The sequence below is a fragment of the Anopheles coustani genome, chromosome 2 (assembly GCF_943734705.1).
Source record: "Anopheles coustani chromosome 2, idAnoCousDA_361_x.2, whole genome shotgun sequence".
Taxonomy (NCBI): Eukaryota; Metazoa; Arthropoda; class Insecta; order Diptera; family Culicidae; genus Anopheles; species Anopheles coustani.
In genome coordinates this window covers 31,950,429-31,970,501 of record NC_071289.1, presented here as the reverse complement: position 1 = coordinate 31,970,501, position 20,073 = coordinate 31,950,429, and the positions used below count along the sequence as shown (strand labels likewise).

The window sequence follows — 20,073 nt, the reverse complement described above, 5'->3', positions numbered from 1 at the left end:
TTTTGTTATTGTATTTCATTGTGGCACTAATGGTAAACTTGTTCATAAATTGTCGTGATTTTCAAAAAAATCATTTCACACAAAGTTTAAAATTCATTGAACAAAAAAGTCATGACATTTGCAAAATTACCATTTGACACTGCGTTTGTAAAGGAACCCCTAAATAATGGACAAAAAAGTGATAACTTCACAAGAACTAGTATTTGTTTAAATCTAGAACAAAGGAATTTTCCGTCGCCTTTGATTTTACTTTTACTGCCTGAAGTCCCAGACGCTGTCCTTCCAACGGAGCCACATATGATTGTTTATTCCTGCAGTCACACGCAGGACCATCATTTGGGGTGTATTCCTCTTTTTTGTAGCCGCATGCAATTTCTCGTATTCAAAATATCACTCCAAACTCCCCGGTATGAAGGAAATCATATGTGGTCGGTTTGTTTGCTTGCGAGTTTCGTTTTTTTTTTATCTTTTCCGTTCCGAAAAAGCAAAAGTGAAGGAAAAGTCAGTGCTTTTCGATGTGCCGGGCCGGGAAACCCATCAAAACAGACATGTTTCATACCGGTCCACTGGTGATTGTGGGTGGCTAAGACCCTATCGAAGGGCTCGTGGGGACACAATGGTGGTTTGGTACCACGGAAGGATGGGGGAGGGTGTGGCCTGTCTAGGAAAACCTTGTGGTGAACATTTCACCCACCCAAGCAGGGCCACCCACACACGAACATCATTTCCACCAGCCAGCTGTTTTCGGGCCAGGCTCTGTGGTGGTTGTGTGTTTTCCCCGTTCGTGGGAAACCCCCGTTGCTAGGGTGTTGGAGTCCCTCCCAGGCAAGGTGAGGTAAGCTCTGTGGCGAGGTAGTTGAGCGTTTTTGCCGACCCGTAACCTCCATGGGGCATCATGGGCTCGTCGGCTTCAATCGAGCGTCAGTTTCGGTGCCAGCGTGAATCGGTGAAGTGTGACGCATACGCGCCCAGTACCGAGCCGAGTTTTTCCGGGCACTGGAGGATGTTTCGTGAAAGTTGTCAAACATAGATTTAAACAGATCTTTGTAGGAATTTTGTGGAATTTTGTGCCTTTTTCTGAAACAGTGTTTGTAAACTGTACATTGACATCAACCAACGGAATGAGTGAAGCAATTAAAACAAATGTTTGATTTATTTAATGTTAGTTCCTTGTTCCGTGGTCGCTTTTCCACGTCCCTCTGACAGCCTTCAGATGACGTTGCTCTCACGTTCGTCAACCCGTTTGATTGGTTCGCAACGAATGGATCCTATATTGAACGATGTGCTCCATTTTTTCTCGGCAAGCATCGCTCGACCCAGAAAGACGATGGAAATGTGTCCGTAAGCCCCGCGTTCGCAACCAGCGCCAAACAAAGAACCCTCGGATGGCCGTCGAGGGTGTTACTTCACGCCTCGGAATGTGAACGGGCGGAAAAATTAATTATCAATGATTTATGGTCCGCGCTGTGTGCTCAAACCTGAAGTGTCAACGTTCGGAACGGAACGGAAGTGTCCACCGTAATGGGCGAACGATTTCCGCGGCCGATGGAACATAAACAAAACTCGTACAAAGTGCTGTAATTGAAATGGCCAGAGATTATTTCACGGCCAGCCGAATCGTACCCGATGTAGACGGATCGGCAAAGACGACAGAAAGGGGGCCAAATTGTGCTTTTATGTTGTGATCGTCCATTTGCGTGCACAGTTTCCAAGATGAACGCCAACAGCTTCTGGGGTACCATCGATCAGCTTCTCGGCCGCGAAGCCCAGAAGCAGAGCGGCCAGGATTCGCTGAAGGTTGCCGGTTGGCTGTCGGCGTACGCTGGAGTCCGGAAAAGCGGCGGGCAAGGGTAAGTGTTGTTCCTTCCAGCAGAGAATTGGAAATGGAAAAGAGGAAGGGTAGTTGTCTGTCGGGGAGCACAGAAAGTTTTTGAAATGTTTAGCAACTCGTACGTACTTTGTTTCGTGGCACAACAAAAGTTTCCCACTTCACAAACATGTTTTGATTGTGACAACGCTTGAATTGAATACGTCACGTACATGTTTACACAAATAAGGATATGCTCATGAATGTGTTCCGTTTATTATTCGATCATTCGATCATGCAAATGATATATAACTTCATTTTGTCTTATATTTTGTCTTATCATGAAAAACATAAACTTTTGGGTATTCATCAATAAGAAGCTCATCTCTTTTACAACCCTTAGCAGCACAAATATGAAACGCTGCAACATATCTTCGTCCCCAGAAGTGCCCTTGATATTGATAGCGCACTTCTGTTTGATGCGATTAAGGACTGCCGTCTCCAAACGCCCGACACAAGAGCATTGACCTAAAACATGCGAACCACGTTCGGTGCCGAAAAGCACAATAAAAACGCTAAATGAGTGTCTAAGCCGGAAACATGCATGCAAAAGTAGGTGCATTTTGCATCGAACCAGTGCAAGGTCCGCGTGTTGGTCTGGTGCGGAGGTTGCCGTCTGTATCGAGATGCAATGCCGAAACAGCTGAAGGCAAACGACCTTCGTGTTTGTATGCCAGAGCGAAAGGAAGGCACCGTAAACATTATTCTATATTCTGTGTGCTTTTAAAAAAAAACAATGGTTGACAGTTTGTTTGGTAAAAATGTCATTTATATTATACAATTTTGAAAGTTTTTCTTCCAATACATCTTTTATCATACAAAAGGACTACTGTAAAATCGTTTAGTTGAAGAATATTACTCATCATTCAACATGCATAATATATTCCATACTGATTCGGTTTTTGTTTTATTAAGCAGTCCTTGGTTTGACCTTATCGTTCGAAAACACTTTCCCCGTAGAATCCATTCCAGTTGACGCCATCTCCCGAGGGAAAAACGGTAATCCATCGTCACGCAACCCTGCCCATATAAATCACGAACAGTGGTTGTGCGCTGGGAGTGGATGTACTTGAGATCGTTGTCGCAGAATGGGCATGACGAGTGAATTCGATCGCTGTCAGCTTAAAGTGTTTCCACGTGTCCTCCACGGTGCAAGTACCTACTTCCCAAGCCTTCCAGACACTGGAATCGCATGCAAAATCGTTCCGCCCATACTCCTTCGATGCGCAAAATATGCAAATATGCAGAACCCTGTGAGTCCTGTGACCTCCTGAAGGTCCGTAGCATACATGCTCCGGCTACATGCGTACTCCACCGCTTTTCGGGCCGGAAGGCGAAGGAAGTCACCAACTCGGTGCCATCTCGCGTTTTCATTGTGGCATTCCGTTCGGGGGCAATCGCTTACGGGACGGCGAGTGTTGCAGCGTTGCGATTGTTACCAAGTACCTTCTGCAAACTACCTTCCTAATTCCGCCCAAAAGTCTCATCCTGCGAGTGCGACTGCCTTGGCGTCGAGCGCAAACGGCGGCAACACGGCCCCGGGTAGTACGCGCTCTGATATATTTTGTCGATATTTCGTGGCATTGGACGATATTGGTGCCGTTAAATGTGCGGATATGTTACGATGGGTATGCTTATCGCAATAAAGTGAGATGTATGCGTCGTCTGCGTACCGGCTTGACGAGGACGACCACGGCGACTACAACGACGACGACGACGACGACGAGTAGCGTCATCCACCAGACAACAGTTGGGCTCGGTCGGGATATTGCCGCGAGGTTGGGAGGGAGTTGGCATGCAACAGGTTGTCCATTACCGGCAGCCACAGTTCGAATCGCTTACGTTCGCGAACCTGCTCAGGTGATTGCAACCGCTTGCGAAAAACCTGAACCCAGTGTCTTCGTCCTGCCGGCTGTAGGTAATCTCTGGCTCATGCTGAGGGTGTAGTTCTGCCACACTGAAGATCTCCAACCACTTCCTGCGGCGAGAGTGTGTATGCTTGAGGAATATGTGTATTAACTTGTTTTCTCATTGAAAAGCAAGGAAAGCGAGAAGCTTATTTCAATCTTCAATCCGATGTAATTCTTTAATGATCTTGTTTATAACCTCGTGAATGCATTAAATTGTTAAAGGCATAATCAAGGATTTGAAAAGGTTTATTTCTGACTATTTTACAAATATGGAAGTCCTCGTGGGCCGAGAATTACAAACCCACCTCATTATCTGCAATTAATATCTCCTTTATATACGTAAGGTTTATATAACTTTTACAGATTTTCCTTTTCCATGGTCTATCTATTCAGTTTGCTTTTTCTATCCCTAACATGTAGGATTTACAATGACACACTTTTATTGCTTCAGATTCTATCTGGCTGAGTTTAATTTTACGCCAAAAATTAAGAGAAATGAAAATTGTAATACTAATTGCAGTAGCAATTGCAATCATAATAATGTAACTAACTGACATATTGTTTATCCAAGGGACGACGCCAATGGCTACGGTAACGACGGCTACAATGGACTCTCCGGACGGACTTCTAGCTTGCCGTCGATTTTTCCATCCGGCAATCAGCTTCTGCCCACCGACCAGGACGGCTTCAGCGGGGACCCTCGGGACGGACAGCTGGGGACGGGAGGGGCAGCGGACGACGGTGGCCACCACGGTGGAGCCCGGAAGAAAGTCCGCTTCCGAAAGTCCAAGCTCCGCCAGCTGTACGACGTGGAGGTGCTACCGGTCGAGTACATGGGACCAAAGATCGAGTACAGGTGATATGAAAAATGAAAACGAGAAAAAAATTTGTTGTTGCTTGTGAAAATCACATTTTCTTACAGATTACTTGAGCAAAAAATGGAAAAACGATTGTAATTTAAAAACAACCACGTGGAGTATTCCGTTGTGTCGAATACCAATGTCGACATTGCGCGAATTTTGTCGACATAGGCTAAGCTTTTTGACGAATGCAGCTTTCGAAAGCTTTTGATTTCGAATTGTCCGTTGGAAGTCAAATTGAGTTTTGTATTTGAAATGGTTTCAGTTGAGCATCGATTTTCCACTGCCAAAGATGCCTTTCCTGATGACAAAAATCATAATCATTTGTTTCCGGTTGAATGCTTCACTGTGTATATCAATCGATCCAATCATAAATCATATTATTTTATTTTGAACAGCGGAAACCGAAACAAATCATCTCATCAATGAACTTTGCGGTTTATGCCCTTATTAATATCAAATCCTACAACTGGTGTCAAAACAGCAATGAAAACATCACAGCAGGAAGAAATTGACTGCTAAAAACTTTCTCCATTCACCCACTTGCTGGTCCTTGTCGTGTTTGGCCCTCATAAAACAAACTTCTCCAACACTGTCGCAAAACTTTTGGCACTGGAATGGGGTTATGGTTAGTGATAGACGTTTACATTTGGTTTGGTCTTTCCATCGGCAGGTGCTCATTTCATACTGTTCACGACATTTAATTTAGACAGCTTGGTGGCAAAAGACGTTTTTTTACGTGCCATTCGATAATGATATTTAACGAGAATTATTTTAGTCAAGAAACATAATCACTCCCTCGAAGAGTCATGTTTTTGATCTCAATCTCTCGTAGTCTTTGTTTGTTTGTGGAATGACGCTGGTTTCCAACCCTTGACCTTGACAATGAACGAAGAAGTGGAACATTTTCCTTTAACCACAACAGCGTTGCATCGGTCGAGCACTGCGTTCCTCCACTATATCAATGATTGCATCGGCATGTTCCGACCACGAGCCACAGCTTACGGGCACAAATCCGTGCAGTTTACCGATCGTGATTGAATATTGGCTCGACATCGAAAGTACGACTCCCCGAAGTGCGGCCACCACAATGTCGCGAGGCGCGTTGGGAATTTAACAACGTCAAGTTTGACGTTTTGCTTCTATTGGCGGTGACTCAAAGTGGACATCATCGCTATTGGAACGTGCGTGGGTTAGCAAGTGTAGGTATCAAGAAAAGCCCTCGGGCAGTTAAGATTGTTTTTCCAAGCGTCTCCACGTGCTGTTATTATGCGTGCATGAAGGACCAGGAATGTAGAGCGAATGCAATGTTTACGATTGTATCGATTGACGATTTTTCAAATTTGGTGGCGTAAGCAACATTCAACATACTCATATTGATTATGAAATGTTTTTCAATGCAATAAATTGATTATGCCATTTGCACTATGTATAAGTATTACACGCATTTATAATTGTACAGCTGTTACAAAACGCAGCACTTTGGTTCTCATCTTTTAATAAATGCATCCTTCTATCTGTAAGATTTGAAAATTCTGAGAACCTAAATATTTAGATCAATCCAATAAAAACTAAGGATACTTCAATTTTTTTTTTTTCTATAAAACAACATTTAACTAAGAACTAACTATGCGCTATTATTTGATGTTTTGGAATCCACAACAAAAGGATAAAACAGTTGAATTTGTTTTCAAGGGCTGATGTCAATGCCATCGTTTGATAATGGCAATGAAAAGTAGCATTAAGAGGTTAAGAGCGCTTTGATGGAAGGTCTTTCAAACTCAGCAGGACCACCACAAATCCTCAATAGTTGTGTCCTGCACTGTTTTGCTGGATCAACACTTTATTTTTATTTCTTTGCCCCCAGAACTATCCGGGAAAATCCCGGGAATCCGGTACGCCCACTTACGATGCCCAGTCTTGACCTTGATCGCGCCCATTACGCGCGCCCCGGGGCGACTCGATTTTATTGTGTCAAACTGTCATAAATCAGCGGCACGGCACCTTGCGCGAAGCCGCCGAATTCGGCACCTTCCAAGGCTCGAAATGTTAGGTGCCGCTGTAGGGCGCCTCCGGGCGCATTGCCCCGCTGACTAAGCAGTCGCACTGGTAGTAGTGGTGGTGCTGGTGGTTGTAGTGACTCCCGAAAAGTTTTGCACAACTCCCCGAATGAAACCGTTGCCCCGGCCGAAAAGTGAATTTATGTCTTGTTTATGCCCGTGGCCATCCATATTCGGTTCACCTCGCACCAAACGAACGGGAAATTTCGTCCCGAGACCGGAGGGGGAGGAGGGCCGCTTCGAGCTGCTCTTGGCCCCTTCCTGCCCTTGCTGGATTTTCCTTGACTAGGGTGGCTCCTTTACGGCGTGAACTGGCATTGGCCTAGGGAGGAGGAGGCGCGTTGAAAAGAAACAAACCGAAAAAGACTACACCTGAGCTTCTTCTTGGGGCAGATTATCAGATTGGGTCGGACTTGAAATTGAATGTGACTCCTTGGTCGTTCGTTTTTCCATAGTGTTTTTTTTTGTCGCCAGCTTTTTTTTATTGGGGCGAGGAAAAGTTTGAAAAAGAAGCTTCACCTCAAGTTACTCGAAGCGCACGAGGAGGTGGAAGAGACCCGAGCTGGAGAAGACTTGTTCCAACTTTGGTCCCACGGAGGATTTGTCCTGCGCGACCTGCTATTATTTGTCATTCCGTTGCATTCGGCCGTACACAAATAATTTTTGTTCTTTTCTTCGATTGTGTATGTGTGTGTGTGTGTTTTATTTTACTTTTTGTCGGCTAAAGGATATTTTATTTATTTCGACTCCTTTTCTGGCCAATTTTTTTTTCCCCGCTCCATCGCTACTGCGGTGTTGAATTAGTTTTCCTCACGTCAACGAGCCATCAACACGGCATCGTTGTGGCCCGACCGAAGGCCTTTCGTTTCCTTTTGAAGGTGCGCGTGTGGCAAACGAGGTGAGAACAAAAGTGCTACAAAACAACCACCCCAAATACAACAAAAAGGGCACCAAAACCGATGGGGCGTCAATGGGGCACCCCGAGATGGTGCCAAAGATTTCGCATTGACAGTTTGGCACCGAAGTCCCGGGCGGCTGGACGTGCGCGTGTTTTTTTTCCGTTGCCTGCCGTTGTGGAAAATTCAATTACAACCGCACACATGGAACCCTTCTGGTAGTCTGTGGAAGTGCCAGACGTCTGACGGCGAAAGTGTGTTTTTGGTAACTGAACCACCTGAAGCTTTAATTGTTTCGCCACGTGTCAACTTTGCGCTGTAGGGAAGTAAAGTCCCTCAGAGCAGCGAATGTTTGTATGTGCAAGTGTCACCAACGGTTATCGGCTGTGGCAATATTGTTATTATTCATCACCCTTCCCATCAAGTTGTGCCAAAGCTAACCCAAAAAAAATGAAGAAAGTAACCAACCCCAAAAGTCAGCTCGAGAAGATGATGCTGGAGGAGGACTTTACGTTCTGCGAGTGTAACTTTGCCGTCAAACCAACGAGACGGCAGGAGTGAGTATGCCAGTATGCGAGAGGAAAGAAAAGAATAGTGCGAAATCATCGAAATGATTATCTAGGAGCTTCTTGAGGCAAAGATCAGAAGGGGAAATCTAAATTGAAATCTTCGAGAGCGTTTCCAACGGGAAGAGATTGATTCAGTGTTTATTTATTTTCCTTAGTACCTATCTCGACGTACCGTGTAGCTGTTAGTTGGGGTTACTAAAGCACTGATGTTGCTTTTGCGATCCGTTTGTTTTCCATCGAGCGTTCAAGTTCAAAAGGAAACGAAGAAATACTGATACAAATTAACGGAAACTGATTAATTAGTTCGTATCCTTCTTTGTTACTTATTGCGATTATTTCGATGCAACAAGTAGATGGAGATGTTTTACTTGGTTTTCTTGTGCTTATGATACTTTTCTAGGGTTCTCCCGTTCAAAATCACCTGTTGACCTGACTTCCTCTTTATCCAGTGCGAGTGCATCAGTTTTCCGCTCGGTGAAGAGTGTATACTATGCAATAAAAAATATTGCGAAGCCTATTATCAGCAGTCAATATTATCTCCCCGCGGCAAAATGGCGGCTTGAGTGGTTCGAGTATTTGATTTTATTTTTTCTGTGGATTCCCTTTCCTTTCAGCAGCCTTTCGACGAAGCTTAATTAAGTTGGTTAATTGAGTTGCAACAACCACCGATTCAATAAGCTGCTGAAGCTGAAAACAAGCTGGAAAAATGTTTAATGGTTCGTGACGAAAGGCATCCGATTTGGGTTGGAAAGTAAAAAACAAAATAAAAAAAACCGTACATAAGTGAATGAACTTGTTGATATGGCTATTACGGTTCCGCGCCCGCGCTAGCATAAGTCCCACGTGACCTAAATTGAGGCACCCGGAAGCGGCACCGAGCAGCGGTCCGATGCATTTTTTAATTAAAATCCGTAAGTCCGTGGGGAAAATCATAAATCCGGCACCGTATGGCGTTGGTTGTGGTATGGAAAAACACACAGTTTTACGCACAGGGAACTTCCCACAACGATAACGCCCGTCGCATGCCCGCCGACTTCCGGTATCGGTCAGGAGACATCTGATGATGAAAATAAATTACCTTTTTACTGAACTGCAAGCAAAAAAGGCCACTGCTAGCAAGCCAGCTTGTACGCTCAGAAGCTGAAAAGTGCTTAAACACAGTATTTCTCTTCCACCTTCGTGGTGGAAAAATAAAATCCTTACACTGGTAAATATGCATCCTCCCACGGGCATTTTCTACGTACTTTCCCTTGTCCCCTCTTTAATGACTCCTTTGAGAATTTGACTGTCACTTGACAAGCGCGGTTCGGTCACACCGGAAGGAGAGAAAAATAACCGAGCTAAAGCCTTCCTCGTACCACTTAAAAAAAGCATGAACGTTTATAAATGTGACGAATAAATTAGCGTAGGAGGACGTATTTAAATCTTCAATATGCGTCAATTATAAACCCATCAAGTCTAGCTACATTCCATGTTGACACAACTTAGGAATTGTTTATGCCAGGGCAAAAATGTTTTAACAACTTAAAGTTAAGCAGTATTTTGTCGTTGAACAAATTTGACATCAGTTTATGGAACGTTGTTCTGCGAGACTTTAAATATAAATTTGATTGCCTTAGAGAGCATGTTATGATAAAAAAAATCTCAGTCTGCTAAAAATTATTTTTCTCTTTTTCTACGATATTAAAGGACTGCGTCCTTGAAAAATGTAAATTTAATGAAATCATAAAATCGTAACAAAAGTCAATATTTTTCTTCATGAAATTTCTCTATGGAGTTTTGATTTCGGTTTCATGCCTTCAGGCAAAAAAGCAGTAGAAAAATCAAACATAACCTAGTTAATTAGGCGTTTTCCATTGCAAACAAAGCGCACCCTTCCACCTAAGCTTTAGTACCGCAGGCGGACATTGTTCCTCAGCGAAAATTATCCTCCACCGATTGTCTAAGCTCATCAAGAGAGTGGGAGTAATGAAAGGACACGGAAGGACCTCGCCGGCAACAGCTGTCTTCATTCACACGTCGGATGCACTGACATTGTCTGTGGACGCATGTGTGTGTGTGTATGTGTGGGCATTTGTTGCACTTGACTACCTCGGCGTGTGACAGTGCGATCGGGCATGATGGCGTGTGGCGTGTCGTGCGCATGCAATCGTGGCGCGAATCGGTGCTTCTCGTGTCAACGTTTGTTGCGGGAAAATGACATGAAAATGAACCGCTACTGCTGCGGTGCATGATAAATGACGCTTACCTTAGGCCTTGCTGGCAGAAGTGAGAGGAATGGCATGTGGGAATGTTGCACCATTTCCTCGGCAGCGAATTTCGACTCTTTTGTCTGCTGCCTAAGGGCAATTCGCTTGGATGGTTTTTCCCGAGCGCTTCGAAAAAGGGTGACATTGCGAGAATTTCCAAAATGGCTTACTAGCCGCTCGTAAGCATCGTCATCGTCATCGTTATCAGCATAGTTCAACATTGTCTATGCAAAACACAATGTCACCGACGCCTCTCTTCAATGTCTCAATCTCGTTCAACGACAAACGGACCGCTCGAGTTTAGGGGCTTTTCTGTAGCGTGTTATTTTTCCACGCTGCCTTCCAAAGCCCACAACTAAGTCTACGGACGTCTTCAGGACACGCGCAACTTCCAACGTGCCTTTTCAAGCTGTTCGATGCCCTTGTGGAATGTGTTTCGCGACGCGGTCCGGCTGCGAACCACGTGGCTCGTGTCTGGCAAGAACGGTTCTGGTCGTCTTCCGATCGGTCGATGGCAAACGGTATTTATCAACTTTATGTGCACTCGATACTTCGATATTCGATTTGCGTCCGATTCTATTTTTACGGAGGCTTTCCGCTCCCCCCACCCCCAAACCCGGATCGATGCCTTTCGACCAAACCGTGGCTTGGTGACACCGAACCTACCAGAAAATCGAATCCATCCACCCTTTTCGACACATCCAGCCGGTCGGTAACCGATGCAACTGCCTTGCTTTACATGACCAGCCTTACGAAACGACGGTTACCGGGTGCCTCGTTTACTTTTTAATTGTCCGTCCGTTAAACCGGCGGACGTTGTTGATGGGGTGAGAGGGTATCCATTCCGCCGCGGCAAAAGTCGCAGGCCGGTGTTGCTAGGTTGCCGGCAAAAGTTGCCCTCAGTCGCTCGGGGGCTTTCGCAGCACTTCGATGGTGTTTAAATTTTAATTTGTAGCCTCCGACCTAGCCCCGGAAGGTCAGTCAGGTCAGGTCACTTTCACGCGAGCCGGGTTTTTTGTTGTATTCGTTTGTAAGTTAATGTGAACAAACGGTGCGGAGGGTTCAGCGGAACGGATTTTAAATTCCGTGCAAGGATACTTCTTTTTGGAAGGTACTTAACACTCTTTCTTTTGGAATTGCTTCGGGAGAGCGTTTTACTTATTTTTCGTTTTTATTATTTATTTTTGTTATCATGCTTTGGTGTTCTGGAATTCAAATTTGATTTTTTGTTTACTTGTGTTTTTAAAATCCTTCGTAGTATTTTTTAGGCTTTCTTTAGATTTGAATTCAGAGAAATTCAGGTTAAATTCTAGCAGTAAATATTTCTAAGTTTTCGTAATTTTAAAATAGAGTTCTAATACCTCACCAGAAGTATTCAAATGTTATTGGCTTACTCCTTCCTTAACCTTTTCCTTACTTTGAACTATTACAGCTCTAAGCACTTGCCTGAAAATTTGGAGCAGAAAAGGCAATAAGTTTATCCATTAGGCCAGACACGTTTATCGCACCATACGCCGATAAAATCGTAATTCCACGCAAAGCTTAGTGTAGCTAGTGCTTCAACGCTTTTTGGTTGTTTTTGTTTTCCCCCAAACGCCAGCATGCTGGGACTTTCGTGTGTGGCAAGCGAACGCAACAAAGTTAACCGTGCCGGTAGACCCATTCTCGATGGCAACCCACGGAACCCTTCACGCTTCCATACAAATCTACCGTTTTATGGCGTCTCGTAAAAATATGATCACAATTATTACCGATCCGCTGCTGCGTTGTTATTGTTGCGAACTGGCATCACGGTACGACGCTACTTGTAGGTGGGTATGCTGCCGGGTGGTTGGTTGAAGGAACCGGTATATGCCTCAGAAGCTATCAGAAGCCTCACTATCCTAGTAAGGATGGTGCGCAATAGGGAGCCCCTGGTTCGATATGACCGATATGCGATTCGTTTATGTTTATTATTCCTACCATTGTTCTACAGCTGTTCTGTTTGGCAGCAGATTTTCGAGGTTATGTTTTTGTTTTACCCTTTTTTTTTGGTTCTTAGGCGCTGGTTCACGTGCAAGGGGCTCTGCCAACATACGAGCCGTGTTCGTTTTTGGGTACCATTTCGTGATGTGCCGGGTTGGTATTTTTTTGGCGATTTCTCCGCCCGTCCAGAAGAACAAACACAAACGCAAACGCTAAACGAAAACGCGAAATGCTCACCATCAGCGCCATGTGCCAGAATGTCAATACCAGGACGGGCTGTCACGGATTTGGAACAAGGCACGGGGTTGGGCGCGGAGAGAGAAATCGAAAGGATCGCGTTTGTTTTTCCTTCGTCCGTCGTTTTTTTTGCCCTACAGTACACATGAGATACAGAGCGCCAACGGGGACTAGTTCCTACCCAAAAGGAAAGGGGGGAAGGAGCGAAGGTTGTAGTACTCTACCTTTACCTAGGGTACACCAGCACCCGGTGTACTCCATTCGCTTCCAGTTGTGCAACGTTAGTCAGTTTGCGCCATCGTACGCCAACGGACGGAACTTGCTCTTCCGGGATTTGTGCGACCACCAGGCCAGCCGTTTCCGGTGCTGCCTCTCATTCGGCCATCGGATTACAAGCCGCACGTCGTGCCACGGCAACGGCATTCAGCGACACTGGATCGCTTCATTACGGTTAGTGACCGAGTGACGGATCGGCGGGTTCCCCAGAGGGAACATTGGTTCTCCAGCTGGTAGAAGTTAATCTTCAAAGGACTGTTAGAATAGCGACGCCGGATTAACCCACCACATAGTGACTATCCGGTGACTGCAGTGCGTCAACATCCGAAATCACCTCAATCGTTACGCTTCATCCGTGCTAACCGTGCGAAATCGCTTTCCATCCACTTTTCGATGACTCGTTTCAGCGTGAACTTACCCCGTGTGACCGCACAATTGGAGAAGTTGATGGGAACGAATGTGGTGCGGCTGACGGATCGTAAATATATGCAGGAGCTGCAGCGTCGCATCCAGGAGGACTACAATGTAACGCTCGAGAAGCGCATCAGCGAACGGGAGGTAAGTTGTTCCGTCTTCCGTTGAGTTGGTGTGAGGCCGAGGGAAGGCAATGATGTCTACCCATCGAGCGTTTTCCGGAATGCCACAGTTCACTAATTAGAGCTCAAATCGGTGCGCCTAATGAACGAAATGGTGATTCGAGGTGAATGTAAATGAGGAGCTCACATTATGCCCCCACCCGGTGGGAATACCACATTTCGTACTCCTCGCGCCGAAAAGCCTGCACTCGTTTCATTCGGGTGCACAGGACGTTAGGCTCGGCTCTACTGATAATTACGAACTCGGGTTAAAGTCATGCAAAGAATTTGCAATTAAGACATCGTTTAATTTTATCGACTTTTTCGTAGGTGTCTGGGTGTTGGTTCTTTAGACAAAAGATAATGGTTTGTCTTCATGTCCTCCCACAGGGTAAATCAAATGTCAAAGCGTTTAAATTTCTCCAAGAATTCTATCAGAATCTCTCATGTATGAGACTCAGTTTCCCATTTGGATGTTCGTATTTTGATAAAGTGAAGTGAAAGTGTCGGAAATGGATATCCGATTCCCGCGGAGTCCATCAGCTCGAGGGCACTTGCCAGAGTACGCTCGATGACGTGTCGTGCGCCTATAGCGATGCGAATGTCGGCACCGAGCACCGAAGTATAGCTGCAGGACTTGTGAAATCGATAATCGGGCCCTCGACTCACGCAAGCACACCGACCCGGGACCCTAACTGCCCTATGACACTACGAACTCATCCTCCACTCGCCAGTCGGCCCGATCACCTCCATCGATATCACTCAACTGTCTCCCGAGGAGCACGGCACAACGAGCTCTTCATTCTTGTGTGCTTTTTTTTCATCCGCTCCCAAAATTCACCTGCCGGTGCAAGTTTTGAGGTGAATGTCGAAATCACGGGCACGGAAATCGCCGCCACCCGCAACCTTCCACTATTCGACACCCGATTGGTTCGCTTGCTCCCCTGAATGTGTTTGCCGAAACTTTCGTTCACGTCGTCCTCTCCCAATCGGACGTTATCAGGTCGAGTGCGATGGAAAATCGATAGCGATAATCGCCGGCACGCCCGGGAAAGGTGTCGTTTCGTCATTTTTTGGAGCTGGTCACGAAATGATCATGACATCGTTGATGTACTGCATTTTTAGGTGCATCGGCGTTGTTAAAAACTTGCCTCAATGCTACACTACCAGCAAATGAATGAGAATGGGGTATAGTATAGGGGTTAATTAGGCTATGAGGACTTCATGGTATAAACCATATTGCCTCGTTTTTGACAAATGAGGTGATTGAAGCAGGCATGGAAATGTTTGCCCCTACTTTAAGCTTATCTCATTTTAGTGCAACACTTGTTAGAGGTGTTTACACTTGAATATACATTAAACGTTTTGGTATAAGCCAACAGAGAAAAGTATTGAATGTAAAGTGCAACTATATTCCCACTTAATTTTGTGCTGTTATGGAACACACTCCAACGTTGCTTAAATAAGTCGTCAATTAGTTTTTTAGTTGTTTGAACATTGTATTATAAAATACGAGTGTTGTTTGTTTTGTTTGTGAATTTTGTTTTAAAAAACTAATGTGTTTGTTTTGTGAATTTATCAACTGACTATTTTATCACACATTAGAAACCAAATTATATGAAAATTTAAACATATTTTTCAAGTATTTGACGCAATATTTACTTACTGATTATCATTTAGTAGTCGTACTTATCAGGGCTGATATTGCAATGTGTTGTTCTAAAATCTGGCTTGGAGATCCTATAGACCAACCAACGCTCAAAATGTACATTGTAACTAAAGCGACAACGAAACCAAGCAACTTACCACCAAATGGAAGTTTTGCTTCCCAAGTCTTCCACCTTCATGTACAAATCAGAAAAATGTGGCCAATTTTGATGTTCGCTCCCTTGTCTAGCCAACCAATAAACCCCGCTAGCAGAAGACCTAGCGCAACAAGTGTCGGAATGTTAAAAAGCAAAACTGGATACCCAATTTTATGTCCATCCTCCGCCCCGATCCAGATTGAGCTCGGTTCCGGCGAATTTTATTTCCAATACGTGCCATTTTCGCGCACTTCCGTGGCATCCCTGCTTTAAAGGCTCGCACACGGGAGATTAACTTCATATGCCGTTACCGTTACAGTTAACGCTGGGGAGCGTGCATGCGTTGGCGCCGGTGGCCTCTCGAATTGCACGGTACTTTTAATGCGATTATCATAATCGTAATCCTATTTCATCCTTTTTACCACCTCACGGTCGAAGCGCATGGTCGCCGGATTTTACGGCTGGCGTAGGTATGGAAGGATATTGCTTGGCCACGTAGAAAAACACACACGCATGATGCTGCGTGATGTGATTTTCGCGTTCGGCATTTCGGTGTGTGGGTGTGCCAGAGTTTGTGACTTGCTACGTGATTGCAGTTCGACGCGAGTTTGAATCGAGAATCATCCAGAGTGAAAGCTTCCCCGTGGTTCGAACGGGAACTCGATGCAATCATCCGAGAGAGGTTGGTTTCTTCGATGACTGCCATCAGGGGTAGAACAGGGAGCGGGTAGAAATGAGCCTCCCGTGGCGGCTTTATCCTACTTTTAGCTGCAAAAGTTAACCAGGATAGCGCACTTTGCAATGAACACGCTAAGTAAGCAGTGGCCTTTAACCCAACCGGGTGCTATTTATCTGATGACATTCGTCGTTGCAACCGGTACGGCCAGCAGGACAACATCTCTCCGGTGCAAATAGAGTTGGTCTGCAAGGTGCATTGAAAGATAATGGCGTTCGTGGGAGAATGTGAAGGGCTTAAGAAAAATGCATCCCGCCTTCGGCTTTAATCCGTGTTGCGTCCGACCTTAAAACCTGCACTTTAAACACCCATCACCTTCTTTTTGCTCCCACTTTCGCTGCTTCTAAGCGTTCTCCCATTTATTGCACTTCGTTCAATTCATTTTCTTTGTACCATTTCATATTTGTCTCCGGTCATGCATCGTACGAAAACTTGAACACATGCCCCCACTCCAACGTCAACCTTTCGTTGAAAATGGCCTGCATTTGTCATCCGGTACACATTTCCACTTGCACGTTGTTTCCATTTTTTCACACCGAATCCAAACACCGAACACTTCCCGACGCTCGACGTCCGGTTTGAAAAAAAGCATCGAGAATGGCAACGCCAGAAGCAGCTGATCCTGGACGGAAAGTATAGCCTGGAAAACTGTCCCCGGGCTCTGATTCCACTGCACAGCATTGTGTTGGTAAGCGGAGTAAAAGTCGCGAGCGAATGCGAGACGATAATGGACGACTTCCTCTAAAGATGAAAGGAAAAAGTGTCCTTCATGTGGCTTTGATAAGGATATAATTCTCTTTCAGGAGAAAACACAGTGGAAATAGTTTCATATTTATTATCTTTTTGATTTGACTAATTCTTCCCATCGTTATCTTCTTCCACTGCGCTTCCACAAGGCGAAGGAAATCGAGCGAGAAAGAAATCTGATCCTGTCTGGGGCTGGCGATAGCATACCGGAGGAGATGACCAGCTCGGTGTTTCTCGTGAACCAGAAAACCAACGTCAACATCCTGAACAAGCGGGAAAAGGTAAGCCTTGCGGATGGCTGGAACAAGGGGGCTTAAACATTGTCCACACTCTTCAACAGCTGAAAACGATTCGCGAGAAAAACGCCGAACGGCTGATCAAACAGGGCCACCGGTGGGAACGCGAGCGGTTGCAGATGGAAGAGCAAAGCCGGGAGCGGGAGATTGAACGGCGCACCAAGCGGGAAGCGCTGCTCGAGCAGGAAAAGCTGTACATGATCGAGGAGAACGACCGTTCGCTGAACCTGCTGCGCGTCAAGACGAAGAAGGGCCCGTGTAGGGACATGAACCTCCGCTCGGTGCTGATGCAGCAGCGTGAAGAGCTCGGCCGGTCGATCCAACGGCGCGACTTCGACCTGAAGGACGACCCGAAGGTGGACGTCGACGGTGGCGGGGGTCTCGGGCGTACGGATCGACGCCGGGGACGCCGGGGACACCGGAAGCAGCATCAGATGCAGCGGCAGCACGAGGTGAGCGAGTACCAGGAGTCATCCTCGCCGGAGGAGGGTTACATCTCGATGGCGAACGCCGACTCACCCGACGGGCTGGAGACGTCGATTGCGATCAAGGTAGCGAAGGGTGCGAGCCGGGACTCGGGGGACGAATCGGAGGGAGAGCAGGAGGACTCGGACAACGGAGGCGGCGCTAATGAAGCGGAGAAGCAGACTCTTCAGCTTGTACCCGAACCCGTGGAAGCGGAAGACGATGCCACCTCGGAGGGTGGAGACCCGGAGGAAAACCCCGAGCCCGATCCCGAGCAACTCGAGGCGACTGAAGAGGAACTGGAAGCGGCGGAAGAGGCTCGATTGCGCGAGGAACTCGACAAGAAGAAGAAAGCCCGCCAGGTGCGGAACGAAGACCCAAAAATAACGAAACTAAAGGAAGCAGATGTAAGTCACCTTACCGAGGGAGCCTCGCTTTTCCGATTAAAACAACCACTTCCATCTCGATTGATTATTTCTTTCTTATCACTTTTCCTCTAGACCGTTGCCGATATTTACAACGTCGCCGATGAAATCATCGTTCTGGAGAAAAAGAAAGCTAAGAAAGGATTCGGCAAGTAGAAGTAACCGGAAAATAATTGAACATCCCACCGATCGTGGAGTTGCCGGATGGAGGCAAGAGCCTATGACTGTGATCAGAGCGTTCATCTTTGTTCGTGTGCGTGTTTGTGTACTTGTTGTCTTTTGTTAACACCATGGAAAATGTTTTCCTTTGCACTATGAAAATCGATGCGCAAGTGTGCAATGTTGGAACTTAGTTCTGTAGCCGATGAAATTGAAAGTTGAAATAAATTGTTGCCACGGTTTATTTTGTTAGATGTTGAACAGAGCAAGCCAATGAGTTCACTTTCACAAGAATTGCTAATCCGAACCGATACGGTCTCTGCCGCATTTCAATGGTTTCCACTTGGACGCGTGTGTTCATTTTCTTCCCCGCAGTCTTAGTGGGCGTTGCATCGGCAATAATCACCGAAACCCGATGGCACTCCACGGATCGCAACCCACCCGAGTGTGGTTTTATGAATGAAATTAATGTCCTTACTATGTCCATAGTACAACCGAACACCTACCGGGCACCATGCGCCTCCATCACGTCCGACCACAGGGAAGCTTTCGTCCCTTGCTGAGCTTTCCCCGTCAACTTCGGGTCGTTCATCGGCCGGGGATTCATTTTTGTAGATCCATTCAAGGGTTCACCCGAGCGATATACTTCGGCGCTTCAATGGAATGAATTTTCCGACCCGAGCACGAAGGGGAAGGTTTTTTTTTGTTTGCGTTCCCTCCGGAAAAACGACCCCATCAGATGGAAAACACTCGGCCGGATGGGAGAGAAAGCGGGGTGCAGCGTGCCGTCGCCGGTAAAAATATAAAAGCCAGTGGCGATGCGAAACTTCCGTCAAACGCACTTTCAACAAGTGGTCGTCGGTTGGTTCTCGGTGATCGGAACGCTGCGCAGAGTCTGCACTGCCGTCGCCAGCCGTGTGTGGGAAATTCTTTGGACTTTGCTCACCTGCCGTCGTGTAGTGCTGTTGAAGTTGTTATTACAACCAACCGGAAGTGGTAGGATGTTGTGATTGAATGCTGTGTATGAACATTAGAACTATGAAGTGGTGAATGTAGTTAATTGCATACCTTTAGGCGGAAATCTTTCGGAGTTAAATTAAAACTCTTCTTGAGCTTCGTGTGGACTTTGCGGAAAGGACAATACTGAAGGCAGTTGTGTTTTGGTACCACATTTATGAGGCATATATTTCACCACACATTAGTGTTACTGTGAGTGATAAATTTTACGGACTTCCGCCACCGAAAAGCCTCCGAAAGTGTTGAACATCTTTCTTTGCGGAACGTAAGCCGTCTTATTGTGTTCGCCAAAAGCCATCAAATGTGTCAAACTAATTTCGCCCGTCCCATCGTGCCACTGTGAATGATCCTTTTGATGTTCACACAACGTCGATCCTTTTCGAAAGACTCGTTTCGGGACTTAAAGATGGACCGGACCGTCGTCTCGTGCGGATTCGTACAGAACCCGTCGGGAGTCCTTGCCAACGCTAGCCTAATGGCGCTGCCGTGTCGTGGGATAGCTTATTAGATTGTCCTCGCCCTCCGCCTAATGGTTTGGCTGGACCATCCAAAATAGCCCAATGCCAATGCCGAACCGGGTGGGTGCTTCTTCGAGCCGTAATTCGATTCGGTAGCGTCTCGAGCTCATCAGAGACTATTGTCCCGTAAAACCCACTAGAGTAAATGAAAATTCATGGTATAAATTTTAAAGATTCTTTGAAGTAAGAATTCAAAAATGAAATGTTTTCAGCACCTAATTTCCATTGCGTTTACCACGAAAACCCGAGCGAACCACACGATAAGCTTGCCGGCGGAAGGTAATCGGAGCAAATGTTTGTAGAATACCTTTTGTTTGCATTTGCATTTACCTTGCATTTGCACATAGCAACACGCTGCTCACCGAATGTTTTTTTCGTTGCCAATGATTCATTCAAAAAAAAAAAATGATTCATTCGATCCCCTCAGATACTGGCTTATCG

The 20,073-nt window shown here is 45.9% G+C and overlaps 1 protein-coding gene across 1 annotated transcript; it reads left to right on the top strand.

Moving 5' to 3' along the window:
- The first annotated feature begins 1,713 nt into the window (after positions 1 to 1,713).
- On the top strand, positions 1,714 to 18,222 carry LOC131265630 (capping protein-inhibiting regulator of actin dynamics). Its single transcript, XM_058267916.1, has 7 exons — positions 1,714 to 1,850; positions 4,349 to 4,633; positions 13,297 to 13,447; positions 16,595 to 16,693; positions 16,902 to 17,033; positions 17,093 to 17,920; positions 18,014 to 18,222. Exons 1-7 carry the CDS (start codon positions 1,714 to 1,716, stop codon positions 18,092 to 18,094), a joined length of 1,713 nt encoding a protein of 570 aa, XP_058123899.1. The 3' UTR covers positions 18,095 to 18,222.
- Positions 18,223 to 20,073: the final 1,851 nt, after the last annotated feature.